General features: G+C 37.6%; 3 protein-coding genes across 5 annotated transcripts in view; 2 read left to right on the top strand and 1 right to left on the bottom strand.

The window, feature by feature from the left end:
* LOC108246106 (collagen alpha-1(XX) chain) overlaps positions 1-4,258 on the top strand; it is a 45,846-nt gene extending 41,588 nt beyond the window's left edge. Inside the window, exons 36-42 of one of the 3 annotated variants that reach the window (XM_017433479.3) lie at positions 1,502-1,573; positions 1,824-1,859; positions 2,071-2,137; positions 2,273-2,461; positions 2,536-2,613; positions 2,690-2,851; positions 3,418-4,258. In XM_017433479.3, the coding sequence (XP_017288968.1) occupies positions 1,502-1,573; positions 1,824-1,859; positions 2,071-2,137; positions 2,273-2,461; positions 2,536-2,613; positions 2,690-2,851; positions 3,418-3,446 (633 nt within the window). In that variant the 3' untranslated portion in view covers positions 3,447-4,258. Of the gene's footprint in view, positions 1-1,501; positions 1,574-1,823; positions 1,860-2,031; positions 2,138-2,272; positions 2,462-2,535; positions 2,614-2,689; positions 2,852-3,417 lie in introns of those variants that run through there. The other 2 variants (XM_017433480.3, XM_037977040.1) reach the window with 2 other exon arrangements.
* Positions 1-5,725, bottom strand: part of zgc:103759 (U8 snoRNA-decapping enzyme) — a 576,073-nt gene extending 570,348 nt beyond the window's left edge. The window contains exon 1 of the mRNA XM_037977041.1: positions 5,670-5,725. The gene's annotated coding sequence lies outside the window, so the exon portion shown is untranslated. The remainder of the gene's footprint in view (positions 1-5,669) is intronic.
* A 4,021-nt stretch (positions 5,726-9,746) lies between these two features.
* On the top strand, positions 9,747-13,968 carry dpm1 (dolichyl-phosphate mannosyltransferase subunit 1, catalytic). Its single transcript, XM_017433471.3, has 9 exons — positions 9,747-9,924; positions 10,955-11,054; positions 11,259-11,292; positions 11,369-11,445; positions 11,688-11,713; positions 11,841-11,936; positions 12,015-12,083; positions 12,173-12,287; positions 13,558-13,968. Exons 1-9 carry the CDS (start codon positions 9,794-9,796, stop codon positions 13,660-13,662), a joined length of 753 nt encoding a protein of 250 aa, XP_017288960.1. The 5' UTR covers positions 9,747-9,793; the 3' UTR covers positions 13,663-13,968.
* Positions 13,969-15,981: the final 2,013 nt, after the last annotated feature.

A 15,981-nucleotide genomic window follows, 5' to 3' on the forward strand; every position in this document is an offset into this window, starting at 1 on the left:
CGGAAAAATCCAAAAACATCCGAATAGTTTCTTCAATGTTTGGTATTTTAAAAAAATAGTGTAATTTTTTTTTAAATTTTACAATAAGCATATTTTATGATTTTCTTTCAACTGATGTTGGCTTTCAGTTCAGCTTTAAGCTAATAGCTAATGTTTTAATAGTTGCGTTTTAGCTCAGTTTCAACTTTTTCAGGAAATTTAAGCACATACATTAAGAACTTAGCACTCACACTGCATTTTTAATGAAAATGTAAATTTTTCTAGTTTCAGATTATTTTATTTGTTCGTTTATTTTTTTAGAATTTAGTGTTTCAAGTTTGCCAAATATTGGAAGTTTGAAGGGGTAATTTTGGCAAACATTTGTTGTTGTTAGCAAGTTTATTGATTCACAATTTTAGTTTTTTGCAAGAGTATGAAAAACTTCTAATAATATTTGTACCACTTTACACAGGAATTTATGTTTCACAGTGTAAAAGAACAATATAATGTCTGGAATTAAGTAAAACAGGTTTATTTGTTCTTTCATTAATTATAACAGTATAAATTGTTTCTGAAGTCATTTATCAGTGTGTCTCAGGTCTGTTGAGAACCATGATTGTGACAAACATTGGGGTTTTTGGGACCAGTTTCTTCTTCACGTGTAACAGTTGTGGAACTGTGTAATCAGGACATTCTCAGGAAGAGACGTGTTCAAAGTACGGCTGGAAATGATTCAAATGTAAATATATATACTGCTCAAGTATGTGAGTAACCTATTAGCTGAAATCATGCAAGGACGGGATTCTGTGCTTTCTGTTGCCATGGTTTCCACTGTTGTTTCTCGCTTTTTTCCCCTCCCTCTTAAGACATTTGTTTTAACCTGTTGAACCTTCATTCTGCTGCAGCTCTTATGAAAAATAAATCTAGGGCTTGGAGCTCTTACAGGAAAGCAGCTCATAATGTATTTCCGTGTGTGTGTGTGTGTGCATTTATGCCAGATTCAAGATGGCTTCCACAGTTGAGGAAACTCAAAAATGTCCATAACTCGGTCCATTTTACAGATACTGAGCTAAAATCTGATATGGTGGTAGCTTCCCCAACACGTGACATCTCACAGTATCCCCTGAGACTGCGACATTGTCCAAAATGGTTCCAACTGTTAGTTTATAACAACAGATTATCTTAGTTTGAAACTCTGGTGTATAAAGTGGTGGGTGATATTCCTCCATTAGTGAGAAATATTACCGGTTACTGAGTAATTAGGACCTTTGTTAACTGAGTTAAATTGTTAGTTTTTGCAACTTTTTTACACCAGAGCTTTTAAGAACAAACTCAAAAACTGAATCGTTTTTGATTTATTTCTCTTAACTTGCTGTTTGAGCTCCGCTGGGAGCCGAGGAGAGGACAGATTCAGACGAGGAGCTGAGACAGAATACACCCACGGTTCATAAAACTACTGCGAGTATTTATACACGGTCACCTTTCTGATCCTCATTTCCATCCGTCGGTGTCTGTCATGCAGGGATTCCAGGGAATTCCAGGACACCCGGGGCCTGTTGGGGACCGGGGCCCCTCAGGGCCTGTTGGACCTACGGTAAAACCTGAACGACAAACAAAAACCTTTAAAAGTCCATAATACAGTTCCGTGTATTCATAAATCTATTAAATAGCACCTCACAGAAGTCCTTGATACGCCTCACTTTTTTACTAAGAATCCAGAAGCTACTCCAGGAAGTGTAGCTGTACTTGTTACAGCTAATAAATATCAAAATAAAAAAATAAATCCATCCAATCTGTCCTGTAATTAAATGTTATTTTACACTTATATTTGTTTCACTTCACAGGGTCTGCCAGGAAATAAAGGGGAACGAGGTGAAAAGGTGAGTTTTAAGTTCAAAATGTAATGTCATGAAAGATAATTTGTTAAAATCTTTATTCACTTCTTTTATATAACATCTAACAACAGGATTAGTTATATTACATCTTTATGATGTTCACTACTGTTTCAGTAAACTCTAACTTAGAAATCGTTTGTTTTTAATCATTTGAAAGTGAAGTTAATGAGGTAGTTGCTGGTGAATCTGCACACAGGGTGATCCTCAGTCTATGGCTGTGATCTATCAGCTGGTCACACAGGCCTGTGAACAACTAATACACAGTAAGTTTTATTTAAACAAGACTGGCAAAAAAAAACTTCATAGATATAATTTTTGTATTTTATTGACTTCAGCTTTAAAAATAAAGCTGCGTCTTCTTGGTTTTTTTGTTTGTTTGTGGTGTTTGTTTTTTCCAGAGGAGGTATTGAAACTTGACATGTACATTAATAAGATTAGCCGTAAGCCAGCTCCTATCGAGGAGCCAGTCGGGCCCCCGGGAGAACCTGGAATACCGGGGCCCAGGGGCCCGCCTGGTGCCAGGGGCAACCAGGGGAACGTGGGCTCAAGAGGGAGACTCGGCAGGCCTGGGTATCCAGGAGAACAAGGTAAGATTACATCTTTGAGACATCTCATCAGAGCTGCTGATCACAAGACGACGTGTTTCTTTGCTTCCCTGCAGGACGGAGAGGTTTTCCAGGGGAGAAAGGTCATGTTGGGAACAACGTCCAGGGGCCCTCTGGGATGAAAGGATTCGCAGGTACGTTCAGTATATCACCATTAAACAAACATGTACAGAAGTCTGGCTAAGATGACAGTATGAGGCGTGTCTGCAGGTCCTGCTGGGGAGTCCAAGCTGGGAGTCCCAGGTCCGAAAGGAGACGATGGCAAGTCAGGAGTCGTAGGGACTCCAGGAGCCCCGGGTCAGCCAGGCGAGATTGGACCACCGGGTGTGTGTGATAGCAGTGGAGGCTGCCAAACAGTTCCCCAACAAACAGGTTAGCTTACATGATGTAGCTGTGGTATGAATGTAAAGCCAAAAGGGATTTTTCAGAAACATTGGGCTCATTAATAAATGTTACCCCTTGTTTCATCAGTGTGTAAAGCAGAGGTGTCAAACTCCAGGCCTCGAGGCTCCGCGGTCCTGGGAGTTTTAGGTGTTTCTGCTCCAACACACCTGATTCAAACGGTTTAATCACCTCCTCACCAAATCATCAGGTTCTCCAGGAGCACGGCAACAAGTCATCCATTTAAACCAGATGTTTTAAAGCAAGAACACGTCTAAAACATGCAGGAGAGCGACCCTCGAGGAATGGAGTTTGACACCCCTGGTGTAAAGCATCAACATTCTCATATTTTTTTCATTAAGTCAAAGATTACAAAGTCTGGCAGACAAAGAACAAAATCTGCTTATATTTGTTTTTGCTTCTAATAAATGCACTATACGACTGACAAAATGTTGTTTATATTCAACCTGTTGCAGACTTTTTAACTCAGACAAATAGTCTTGAAATGCAATATTTAAAATTGTTACCTCTTGTTTGTGTTTTTGTTCTTTATCCAGAAGACCCGTATTATGGCTACCTGCCCTGAGGGGAGAAAACAAGCACTGAACAGACGAGGGAAGTCCTTCTTGTTCCTTTAGAGCAGGGCTCTCCAATCCTGGTCCTCAGGGCCACCATCCTGCATGTTTTCCTTGTTTCCCTCCTCCAACACACCTGATTCAGAGGTTAAATCACCTCTTCATGTTCTGCAGAAGCCTGTTAATCACCCATTGATTGAAATCAGGTGTGTTGGAGCAGAGGAACAAGTAAAACCTGCAGGATGGTGGCCCTCCAGGACCAGGATTGGAGAGCACTGCTTTAGAGCTTCATAACAGACTGAGAAAGGAGCTGGAGAGACCAGCACTGATGAAATTCAGCATCTTTAACCCTTGGATGATGTTGTAGCTTCAACATGAATTTCGTAGAACCATGAAATAGTCATAACAAAAAGAAATTGTTGGCAATGATCAAGACAAAAACAAATATTTTCCCAGAGGGATCATTTACTCTTATGCAACAAATTAGCACTGAAACTTTTTGTTTTGATTTTTATGTATTCATGCACTGTGTTCAAAATAAATATGTATTTTATTTGCATTCTAACCTTAACTGCCTCAAAGATAAGGAGAAAGCATACTCCATGGCGTGAAATGCTCTTTTTTTATTCCATGGCATAAATGATACTGTGAGAATGTCGTCATATGTTTGATAATTTGTATATTTTTATGGCACTTGTTGTACCTTTTCTATTCATGTACATTTTATTCTGTATCAGTTCTAACTGCTGGTTTCTGTTTGTTTTCTTATTTCTTAGGATTTGCAATTTTATGTGTGCAAAAAATAAAATGTCATGTCTTTTTCTTTGAGTGTTTTTTTTTTTAAATTGAAATATTTTAATTGCTTAATCAAGTGAGTTTTCTCCTCCAACCAACCATTAGAAACGCTCTCTTCCGGTATTCTGTAGATTATTTTAACAAAATAAACAATCATGAAGATTTCCGTGCCTTTCTGTGAAGCAAACCATCCGCACACCTTCACCTGTAAAGGACTTGAAAGAAAAGCAGAGATGTTTCTCTTGATGTCCTCAGATATTTCTTTGAAGCTCTGGATTTACTTATCTGTCTACTTTCCAACCCTCACTTCGGTCATGAGGGATAGATCATGATCGACAGAACAAGATCTTGAATCCAAGCGGCTGAAACGAGCTTCCTTGGAAGGATGGCCCTCCAGGAAAGCCTGGACTTGTGAGCAGCGTAGGACCACGAAGCATTACAGCACAGGGCAAAATGGTGAGTAACACTCCTAGTTTTACATTCACACCCATGTACAGAAGTGTCTGTGATGTCTTTCTGATCTTTCTGAGTTTTAGGTGAGCTGTTTGACTCCTGAGGACAATAAAAACACAATGAAGTTCTTTCTGACCCTCTCTGTTCTTCTCCGTCAGCATCCTCAAAGCAAAGATGGCATCTGTGGAGCTCTTTCTTGGCATAAAACCATCCTGCTGCTCACAAATAGTCCCCTCTTGTCTAAGTCTAGCTTCCACAGCTCTCTCCCAGATCTTTATCATGTGGCTCATCATCTTCATTCTCCTTGTTCTTAAAGATTGGTACCAACACAGTTCTCCTCCATTCTTCAGGCATTTTCTCATTCTCAAAAATGCCACTGAATAATCGAGTCATAAACCTCACTGCCATCTCTCCCAGACATTTCCATCCCTCCACTGGTGTCATCAGGTCTGACTGCCTTCCACTTCTTCATCCTCTTCAAAGCTCTCCAAACTTCATCCTCACTAGTCTTTTCCACTTTCTGGTCTACTTTTCTTTCCCTTTCATTCTCTTCATTCATCAGCTCCTCAAAGTTCTCCTTCCATCCTCCCATCACTCTCCTCTCCTGTTAGAACATTACAGTTTCCATCTCTAACAAGCCTAACCTGCTGCACATCCTTTCCAGCCTGGTCCCTCTGTCCTGGCAGTCGATACAAGTCCTTCTCTCCCTCCTTAGTGTCCAGCCTCTTGTCCAACTCATCATACGCCTCCTGTTTTACCTTTGCTCCCTCCCTCTTCTCCTTATATTCCTGTCTTCTCTCTTCAGTCCTCTCGCTGTCCCATGTCTTCCTGGCTAACCTCTTCCTCTGGATAACTTCCTGCACTTCACTATTCCACCACCAGGTTTCCTTCTTTTCTCTGTGCAGATGACACACCGAGTCCCTTCCTACCTGTCTCTCTAATCACTGTCTCTGAAGTAGCTCAGTCATCTGGAAGCTCTTTCTTACCACCCAGAGCCTTTAACAGCTCCTTCCTGAACTCCTCACAATGTTCTTCCTTCCTCTGTCTGACAACAACCTTCCAGTCCACAATCTCCCTCAGGTTACCTCTTCTACACAGAATGGAGTCTACCTGCGTCCTCCTGCCTCCGCTCTCATAGGTCACCCTGTGTAGGTGTTGACTACAGCCATTTCCATCCTCTTGGCAAAGTCCACCACCATCTGTCCTTCCTGGTTCCTTTCCTTGACACCACCTCTTCGTCTCCTCTGTTTCCTTCACCAACATGTCTGTTCAGATCTGCTCCGATCACCACTCCCTCCTCCCTGGGAATACTCTCCATCACTTCATCGAGATCCTTCCAGAGTTTCTCTTTCTCTTCTGCATCACATCCAACCTGTGGAGCAGAACCACTGACAGCATTCAGCATCAGATCTTCCACTTCTACCTTCAGACACGTCGGCCTATCTGACCCTCGTTTCACCTTGACTACATTCCTTGCTCTCCTCCTTCAGGACCAGCCCTACTCCATTTCTCTAAAACAGCTGAAACCCTGCCCCGATGCTGCGAGCCTTGCTGCCCTTCCACACCTAACACATCTACCTTCCTCCTCTGCATCATGTCAGCCAGCTCTCAGCCTTTGCCTGTTATTGTTCCTACATTTAGAGTTGCTACCCTCAGTCCTGCACTCTTTCCTCTTCACTCGTCTCCTGGCACGTTTCCCTCCTCGTGGTCTTCGGCTAACAGCAGCACAGTTTCCGCCGGCACCTTTTTTATCAACAGCACCGGTGTCGGTGGTTGTAAACCCGGTCCTGGACCGATCCAGCATGGTGTCGCTTGGATGAACTCGCCTGTTAGTTTTGGCAAAAGTGTTTTACGCCGGATGCCCTTCTTGACACAAACCTCAGTATTTACCGGCTTGGGACCGGCACAAGATATACCGACTTCTCCTCCTCAGTGGCTGGTTTTTATTGTCAAATTTAAAAAATCTGCATCAAATCTTTGTTACAATTTGGTGTATTTAGAGAAAATGAGTCATTTGTTCACCTTGTAGTAGAATTGTAACTCAAAAGCCCAATATGTTTTATTGAAAAAGGACATAAGACACAACATAAGCGTTGTTCTTGTGCCACCTTCTGGCGCAAGACATGTACAACATCTAAAATCATATAGTCTTTTTTTTTTTTTAACAAATGCATTTGGATCAATATAGAGCAGAGTTACAGTTTGTTGCTTTGTTTATTACCTAATTAGTTTTAAAATCTACCAAATCCTAAAAAGTGGACAAAAGTATGCATTTGTTAGCTTTGTACAAGTTGTTTTGTTTTGTTTTTATAGATTTTCTTTGGAATAGAAAACCTTGATTAATAGTTGTATCACTTCACACATAGCTCAGTGAATTTATGCTTCAGATTATGAATAAATATTATATGTGATAAAGTTTGATATTCAGTAAAACACTTACCTGGACTTTTACTGATTACAGTATTGGAAATTGTTTCTGTTTGCTGTCATTAATCAGTCTTAATGTGAAGCTACTGTTGTCAGTTAATATAAACATAGTAAATAAGTGCTTTAATGACCATTTTCTGCCATTGTTTTAGGAGTTGTAGAAGTTTATAAACAGAAACCAGTCACTCGGGAGCACAAGTCAGTGTATCTCTCGTGTCTGTCCCAATCCCGGGTAAATGGTGACGGTTGTGTCAGGAAGGACATCCGGCGTAAAAAAAAACATTTTTGCCAAAACTAACATGCGAGTTCATCCAAGCGACAGGCGGAGGAGAGCGACTCGCTCTGAAAAAGGGAACAGCTGAAAGACAAAGAAAAGAAGTGCATAAACAGGATGTTCTCAGCAAAAAAATAACATGTTCAGAGTACTGCAGAAAATGTGTGAGATGGAACATTAATATGTTAAATGTGACCCAAGTCCATTAACTGAGCCCATCCAGGTCCACATACAATAGTTATATTTTTAGTCCTTAAGAGGTTCTTGTCTCCGCTGTACTCTGCTTCCTGTTGCCACGGTTTCCAGTATTTTTTCTTGCAGCTTTTTATTTTTCTAAAGATATTTATTCAAACCTATGTTATGTTTTCCAGCTCCAGTCCTTGATGACAAACTGGTTCTAAGGACACTTATATAATGCGTTCACTTTTTCATTTTATATATTTTTTGACAATTCTGTTGAAATCTATGATGTATTTGGTTGGAAAAATATTTAATAATTATAAAAATTTGAAAAATCTCCAGATGAGCAAAGTATAAATGTGAAAACCACTTAAATACTTCATGCTGAAACAGCTTTCACACTTTTGTTTTCCTGCTTATTTTTTCAATATAACTAGTTCTGCAAACATTTTGTTCTTTTAGCCTTTCAGATATATCAAAACGTTCATCTCATTCAGGAAACTGGTGCTATGGCGCTTGGTTTGGTTTTTTTATACTTTTACAAATCTTTATTTATAAAATTTTACCCGCTAGAAAGACGCTGAGCTCCCTTAAACAACATTGTTCTTTTAGAAATCTGCTTCAGTATGCCACCTCTATTTTGTTCTTACGCTTTACGTTTTTAGCTACTGTTCTACTATTTTTAGCTTTTAGCTAGCCTTCTGCTCCTTTCAGCTCACTTTTGGCTGCTTTTAGCATTTGGCTGGCATTTTGCTGCTCTTAGCTTTTAGCTAGTGTTTTATTACTTTTAGCTCAAATTTGGCTATTTAGATTTTAGCTAGACTTTTGCATTTTTTAGCTAGCCTCTTTTGTTTTTTTAGCTTTTAGATATAGCTTCATTAGATTTTAGCTTGCATTTTGCTACTTTTGGCTGGTGGTCTGCTTCTTTTAGCTTTAGCTAAAGATTTCAGCACTCACACTGCATTTTTGTACTAAATTCTATTTCTATAGTTAAATGTTTATTATTAAAATTAACATTTTGCCATGTTGGTAAAATTAATTCCTTCATTAGCGAGCAACGCCCAGTCTGGATCTTACTGAACCCTGTTTTTGTTGCTTTTTTACACTTTAAATATATGTATGTATGTAATCTATTTTTTGTTGCTTTTTTATTGAAATAACGAAATTGCCTAATCAAGATAATTTTCTTCTGAAAAATGTTTTACTTTCTGTCTTATTATTTGGTTATACTTTACTTATTTTATTTTGTTGTAAGAACACTAACTTCAGAAAAAAATACAAAAACATTGTTATAGGAACCATGTTTGTGTGATTTGTTTGCAGTGGTGTTTATTTTGGAAAGTGCAACAGGAAGTTCCAACTAACCATTAGAAAGTTTACTTCGGTGATACGCTCACTTCCGGTGTTCTGTAGCTCATTTTCACAATAAAGGTCGACAAACTAAACAAATGAGTAAGAGAATTTCAGTGCCTCTCAGTTCCGCATGTAAAGGGCTTAAAAGAAAAGCAGAGAGATTCAGGCGAAATGGTTAATTTACAGCAACAGTGTTATAAACACAACAATAGAAATAATTAGTTTTAAAAAGGTTTAATTAAATAAAACTGAAACACAGAGAATATCCAAACAGATCAACAACAGCAGAGGTGATGTTTCGCTTCACATCTGAGGAGCGTTTTCAATTCTAAAGCTTTTAAAATGCAGAGAGACGCACCATTAATGTTAGATGAAACTACTAAAGAATTATTGTATAAACCACTAAAGAACCATTACAGAAACAAAGTCCAGTTGTTTCGTTTTTGAAACTCTTATTGTTCACCAAGTCCTGCGTGACTGAGAATCGACACAAACATACAGCTTCTGAAATGTGGCTATTACTATCATATTGATTATTTTTATTATTATTATTGATTTTGTTGTTATATTTATTTATTTATTACAGAACTAGAATAAACAATAAAAACTTTTAACTAGCACCAATATTTTTAAAATAGCTTTTTCTAAATAATTAAATGGTAATAATTAGTGCTGATCGTTGCATTAAACATTTTATACAGAGTTTTTTTTAATAGCTTACTTGTAGGAAAGTTTAATCAGACAACATTGTTTATAGATAAATTAAAAACTAAATAGACGCGCTCCGTGACATTTATTTTGAAAACTGACAACCGGAAGTTGTGCCGCAGTCTTTTCCACTCCGCGCTGCGTTGTTTGCGGTAGTGTTACGTCGCCATGGCAAGTCGAAAAACTCAACCACCAAACCGAGACAGCAAGGACAAATACTCAGTATTATTACCTACGTACAACGAAAGAGAAAACCTGCCTCTGATAGTGTGGCTTTTGGTGAAATATTTCGGGGAAAGGTGAGTTTCTGTGAGGCTGCTCGGCTAATGCTAGCTGCCGTTAGCACTGAGCCGATGAGCTGATGAGCTGTCACTATCCGGGCTGAAGAAGTGTGTCAGAGACGCAGATTCGGCTGTAAACTCGTCGAATCGGAACCAAACTGTTCAAGACATAGCTAAGACTTTTCACGGCACTGTTTGTGGTTTGTCAAACTTTAGCTCATGGGTAAAAGTGCAGAAAAGCGTCGATTTCACTGTTTTTATTCACTGTTATTATCCTAAAATAAATGTCTCTTCAGAGCAAACTGAACAAATCAGGACCCTTATGTTGTTACTGTAAAATAAACCATTGCAGATTTGAAAGGTTAAAAAATCAATTTAAGTAAATTAAATAATATCAAAGAAAATAAGCAAATAAATTAGGATTTTGTCTTTAAGGGATAAAACTACGGAAGCCTATTTTTGCCATTTAGGTCATAATTAGAAATACCATCTCATAATTATGACTTAGGATCTCAATTATGAGAAGCTATCTTAGTATTACGTCTTAGCATTTCAAAATAATGACTTACCCTGTCATCATTATGAGACTTGGCATCTCATATTTATTGCTAAATAATATTCTTGATTTAGTATCTCAAAGTTATGGGATTCTATGGGATACGTTTGAGATGCTAAGTCCTAAATATGAGATGCTTAGTTATGCATTTGAAATGCAAAGATGCTAAATTAACTTTGAGATAGTATCTTACAATTATGAGATAATTTTGAAATGGTAAGTTATCATTTTGAGGTATAGTATTGTAATTACAACTTTTTTCTGAAGATTAGAAATGGGTTTCAACATACTAGTTAATTTTGTTCAGTACATGATGGGGCTTTTCATTTAGACCTGCTTTAAACTAGATCACAGGGAAACAAACATATTTTCTGGTTAAATAGTTTTCTGTAACTGGATTTGTGTGAAGTTTAATGCCCCCGTCAATCGTCCGCCCTGCATAGACCGATCCTAACGAACGCCGCCCTTTTCCTTGGTTTGTCGCTCTCGCAGCGATCATGATTACGAGATCATCATCATCGACGACGGGAGCCCAGACGGGACACAGGAGGTGGCAGAGCAGTTGCAGAAAATCTACGGGAAAGATAAAATAGTGAGTGAAGATGTATTTCTCTGTAAGTGTTGCTTTGGTTGGCAAGGAGTTCTCCAGGACAAAATAAATTCAGATTATAGTTACATCGCCTACAGTATGCTTTGGAAAAATATTTATTGATTTTTAACTACCATCAACTCTTACCCTGTACCTAATAAAGCTGGACACTTAAACAATAATTGTTGAATCTTTCTCATTTTTCAGCTTCTAAGGCCGAGGGCGAAGAAGCTAGGCCTCGGTAAGTTGTGTAAAAATCTGTGTTTTCACTTCACAACCTTCACCAGTCGGTGACGGTGTCCTGTGTTGTTCCTCAGGCACTGCCTACATCCACGGCATGAAGCATGCTACCGGGAACTTCATCATCATCATGGATGCAGATCTTTCCCATCATGTGAGTGGAGCATTTTCTTTTAACGCCACCAGGTGTGTTTGCTCTTCTCTGGCAAGGATAATGTCCTCACTGATCCAACATTTCACATGAAATATCAGTTTCATCAAAAAGAAACAGTCTGAAACCCCCAAATTATTTATTTTCTTCGTCAGTTTTTGCTTTTGCATCCTCTCTAAATTGTGAAATAACAGGTTCAGTGACTGATTTTTTAAATTTTATTAATCTTCTTTTTTTTTTTTTAGCCCAAATTTATCCCTCAGTTTATTGAGTAAGTACCTCTATCCTTTTAATCCTGTAAATATTCAGTGTATTTATAATGTAAATGTGTCAGAAGTGATGTTTGAGAGTTGTTTTCATTCATATATATTGTGTATAAAATGACTTTTCTTCATCAGAAAGCAAAAGGAGGGTGATTATGATCTTGTGTCCGGTACTCGGTACAAAGGGACTGGAGGAGTTTACGGCTGGGACCTGCGCAGAAAACTCATCAGGTGACGGTTAACTTTGTTAACACGGAGAAGCTGATATTTGTTATTAGTTTTCCTCTCTCACCGACTCCTCGTTTTCAGTCGAGGAGCAAACTTTTTGACTCAGGTGTTGTTGAGACCCGGCGCTTCGGACCTCACAGGCAGCTTCAGGTAAGAGAGGCAGCTTCAAATCTTAAAACGTTGGTGAACAACGATGTGTTTGCTCAACATTACACTTTTTTTTTTCTCACTTTCATCAGGTTGTACAAGAAGAAAGTGCTGGAGAGTCTGGTGGAGCGGTGCGTGTCCAAAGGCTACGTCTTTCAGATGGAGATGATCGTTCGAGCCAGACAGCTCAGCTACACGGTCGGAGAGGTGAAGCCCTAAGCCTTTCTTTTTGTTTTCTTTCTCAATACCAGCATTCCTACACAGTATTAAAAGGTATGGAATTGGATTTTAGTATTTTCCAGGCACCTAAAAGCATGTTTTTAGACTAAATTACCTGTTGCGTTTTGTAAAAGAAAATAAAAGTTACTCAAACATGCAGAGTATTTTTCTTAACTATTTATCAAAGATAAACATAATCACCTTGATGTCTCCTTTGGGTCCATGCAGCAATAGAATTGCTGATTTTCAGAAAATAAAGTAGGAAATAGAGATATACTTATTTGTTGATATTAAAAATAAATCACACTTTAACTATTTGGTTTTGTGTTTATTAGTCATGTGCATTAAGTACATGAATGTTATGAAATGTATTTTGCTCTGGCACTCGCTCCATAAAAACTAGAAATAAAATTCAAACAAAAGTAACAGAGGAAAACATCAGAACACTTTCAAAGGATATAAAACCAGTTTCCAGTGTTTACATTCATTTAGGACAGCTGTAGGGTAAAAACAAGCTGAGCTCTGAGGCTTTAATAGAGCGTGAGCGCCTCCCTGTGGGGAAGTGAGAGAATCAAGTCAGATTTTTATTTTGGGACGAGGATATTTAAAGTTTTGTGCAAAAACAAAAAAGTTTAAATAAAACAGAGCATTATTTACGAAAAAAATACACCTTTTGCAGTAGAGTATCCTTACATGATGCACTGTAAAGTCAGTTAAAAAATATATTAAAATTAAGGGAAACCCTCCTTTTCTACATCTAATAATTTTTGCATTCAGATTAAACTGCACCAGTGAAAGAACACTTGTCGGAAAATGTTCAAAATGTGACAAAATAAGTCTGTAAACTTTAGTCGTTAAAAGTATGAAATGAAAAATGTGCTAAAGTCAGGTTCAAGTTTGCTTTATTTTGTTTTTAGATGCATCTGTGTTTTTCTCAGTTCTGTTTCTGCCATGACGCCTAAATTGGTGTCTCATTTCCAGCTTTTAGCATCGTTGAAATGTAATAAAATATATTTTTTTTTAGAATAAAACCTTGGCAAGATTTCATTTAGTGGTCCCCCAACCTTCCATGGCAAAAGTTTCATGGCCCACTGACTAAAAACTTAAACTTTTTTTTTTTTTTTTTTTCAAAATTAGGAGAAAATAAAGCAAAATCACTTTTGCACAGAATCCCACCGGTACAGAATTTATTACCCCGTGTCACTTTTTCATTTATGGATCAACTGAAAGGAAAACTTGTTTTTCTTCCAAACCACAGGTTCCCATTTCCTTTGTGGATCGAGTTTATGGAGAGTCGAAACTGGGAGGGAATGAGATTGTGTCGTTTGTGAAAGGACTCCTCACACTCTTCGCCACGACGTGACGGACGAAGCGCTCCGAGGGGAAACGTTCCTGTCGCTCTCCGTGTGTTTGTGTTTAATACAGAGGTTATAGAAGAGCAACAAACGGGAAAGGGTTCAACTTGTTTCACTTATTATGTAGTGATGTCACAAATGAGAAGGAAAATGAGTTAGCAGCTAAATGACGTGAAATATCCCCCCCTGTCAGTTGTCTTCGGAATACCAAAGAGAACATTCCCATCGTCACTGAATCCAGGTGAAGCCTCATCATTCCCAGGATGCTCAGTCAAGTTTTTGTTTGTAAAAATAAAAAAATGGCATTACTGGCATTACTCTTTTTCTTCCAGAAACGGTTAAAGTCAGACAACAAACCTTTTGTCGTACATAAATAAGAAGTTTAAAAAAATAAAAACATTTCACATCAACATAAAACTTCCAAGATCTACCCGGAAATAATCAGGTTCTGATCCGATGCCATCTGAAAGCTTTGACTTAAAATATATATATTTTATTAAGTTTAATACTTGAATTATCCTGACAGAAAACAGTCTTAAAGAAAGAAATTATTAACTTTATATCATCATTTATATAAATGCAGATTCTCAGTAAGACACGAGTCTGCAGCTCTTTGCAGCTTTGACCAAAAATAAAGTTGAAATGAGTATTTATATTTAGAACCACCGTAAAAAAAAGGCCAACTGTAGCAAATCTCTTGTCCGGTTTTCTTCTTTATCTGAACAAAATTTCTAACAGGATGAAATTCAGTTTGCCGGTTTACCGCTTCATTAACTTCCAACCACACAGCGTGGCTTTTCTGTCAAATCCAGTTGGAAATTAAACAGTTTTGAAACATTTACAGCAAGTTCCTGAGGGGAAAAAAACACAAAGTGCAGTTTTTCAATCACTGCTATTTTATGAGATATAATAATCAGGTGTTCTGCAAAACTAAGACAAAAAAAATATGACAAGAACGATGAGAATTTTAAAAAAAAAGGTTGTCTTTCATAAAAACTTAATAAAAGTTATTGGTCACAATTAAATATCCAAGCTAATTTTTATCTTTAATCAAAGGATTTACTGAGATGCAAAGATATGCTTTATCATTTTAAGTTTATTTATTTTGAAACATATAGATTAACAAAGCACGATTAAAAAAAAGGGTATTTTGGCTAATTTCCACCTGCAGTCCTCAATAAAGTAAAGACATGACATACAAAAAAATAACTAATACAACCAGTATCAGCATGACTACTGAAAAAACAATACATAAATATAAATACAAATCTATCCTGATGAACATAAATACAAATAGGGCTTCATAATTTCCCAAGGGCTCATATAGGCCTCCAGAATTTAGTGATTTAATTTAATTTTTTCTTAAGTGGTTGTCTTTTTCTTTGTCCTAAAATGTAAAAATGCTGATAAATGTCAAGTTTATTTCAGTTCTTCAATTTCAGATGGTAACAAATTATGTTTTATGTGTAGTATTTGTTTAAAACCTTAAAGTGAAATGCACTGTTACTTTCTTTTTATGTTTATTTCAATTTTCAAGTAGTTTTAGTTTAGAGTTTTGAACACGGTACAAGCAAAAAGACAAAACAACAGCAGAAAATAATCATAATAAACAATAATACTAAGGAAAAATAACAAAAAATTGCACTATATTTACAATAGAACAGCTTAGTGCTGTGTTCAAAATGAAGTAGAAAGAAGTAAAACTTTTTAATCCCACCCTTTAGATTAATTAGTCTATCAATGATTTGTCTTTACATATTAGATAATCACTTATCAATACATTTTTACTCATGTCAACATGAACCAACCACATGATCCATTTCTGTCTGCTTAGACACACTTTTACACACACAAACATATATATTCATCCATGTTTTGCCTCACACAGTAATGTAGATATGGTACGATGAGGGAGGAATACAGAATTTGGAGTTATTTGTAATTCAAAAAAATTAAAATGCTTCTTGATTATTTAGATTGCATGCATTTTATGTGATCTCCTATTGATTCTGAGATATATATTGTAAGTTTAGAAGTTTAATCTCATATAATCTTTCTGTTATCGCATCATTTACTCAAGTATTCAGTGGTGAAAGGGGCAGAAATGACTCCTTGTTGTGAAAGATCAGGAAAGTAGTCCCGGCCGCTTTGGGCCGGTTAGTTAACAGCGCCGCAGATTACAGCGCCACCTAGCGTTAGCTTAGCCTCCAGCTGCGTGCTGAGGCACTGTGCACATCCGACTCTCCGCAGGGGAGGAGTAACCAGGAGGACGCCCGCTGTCGGACTCTTCACGTAACTACTGCGCGGGGTTGTTTACCCCACCGCCG

Source organism: Kryptolebias marmoratus, linkage group LG8, assembly GCF_001649575.2.
Source record: "Kryptolebias marmoratus isolate JLee-2015 linkage group LG8, ASM164957v2, whole genome shotgun sequence".
Classification (NCBI taxonomy): domain Eukaryota; kingdom Metazoa; phylum Chordata; class Actinopteri; order Cyprinodontiformes; family Rivulidae; genus Kryptolebias; species Kryptolebias marmoratus.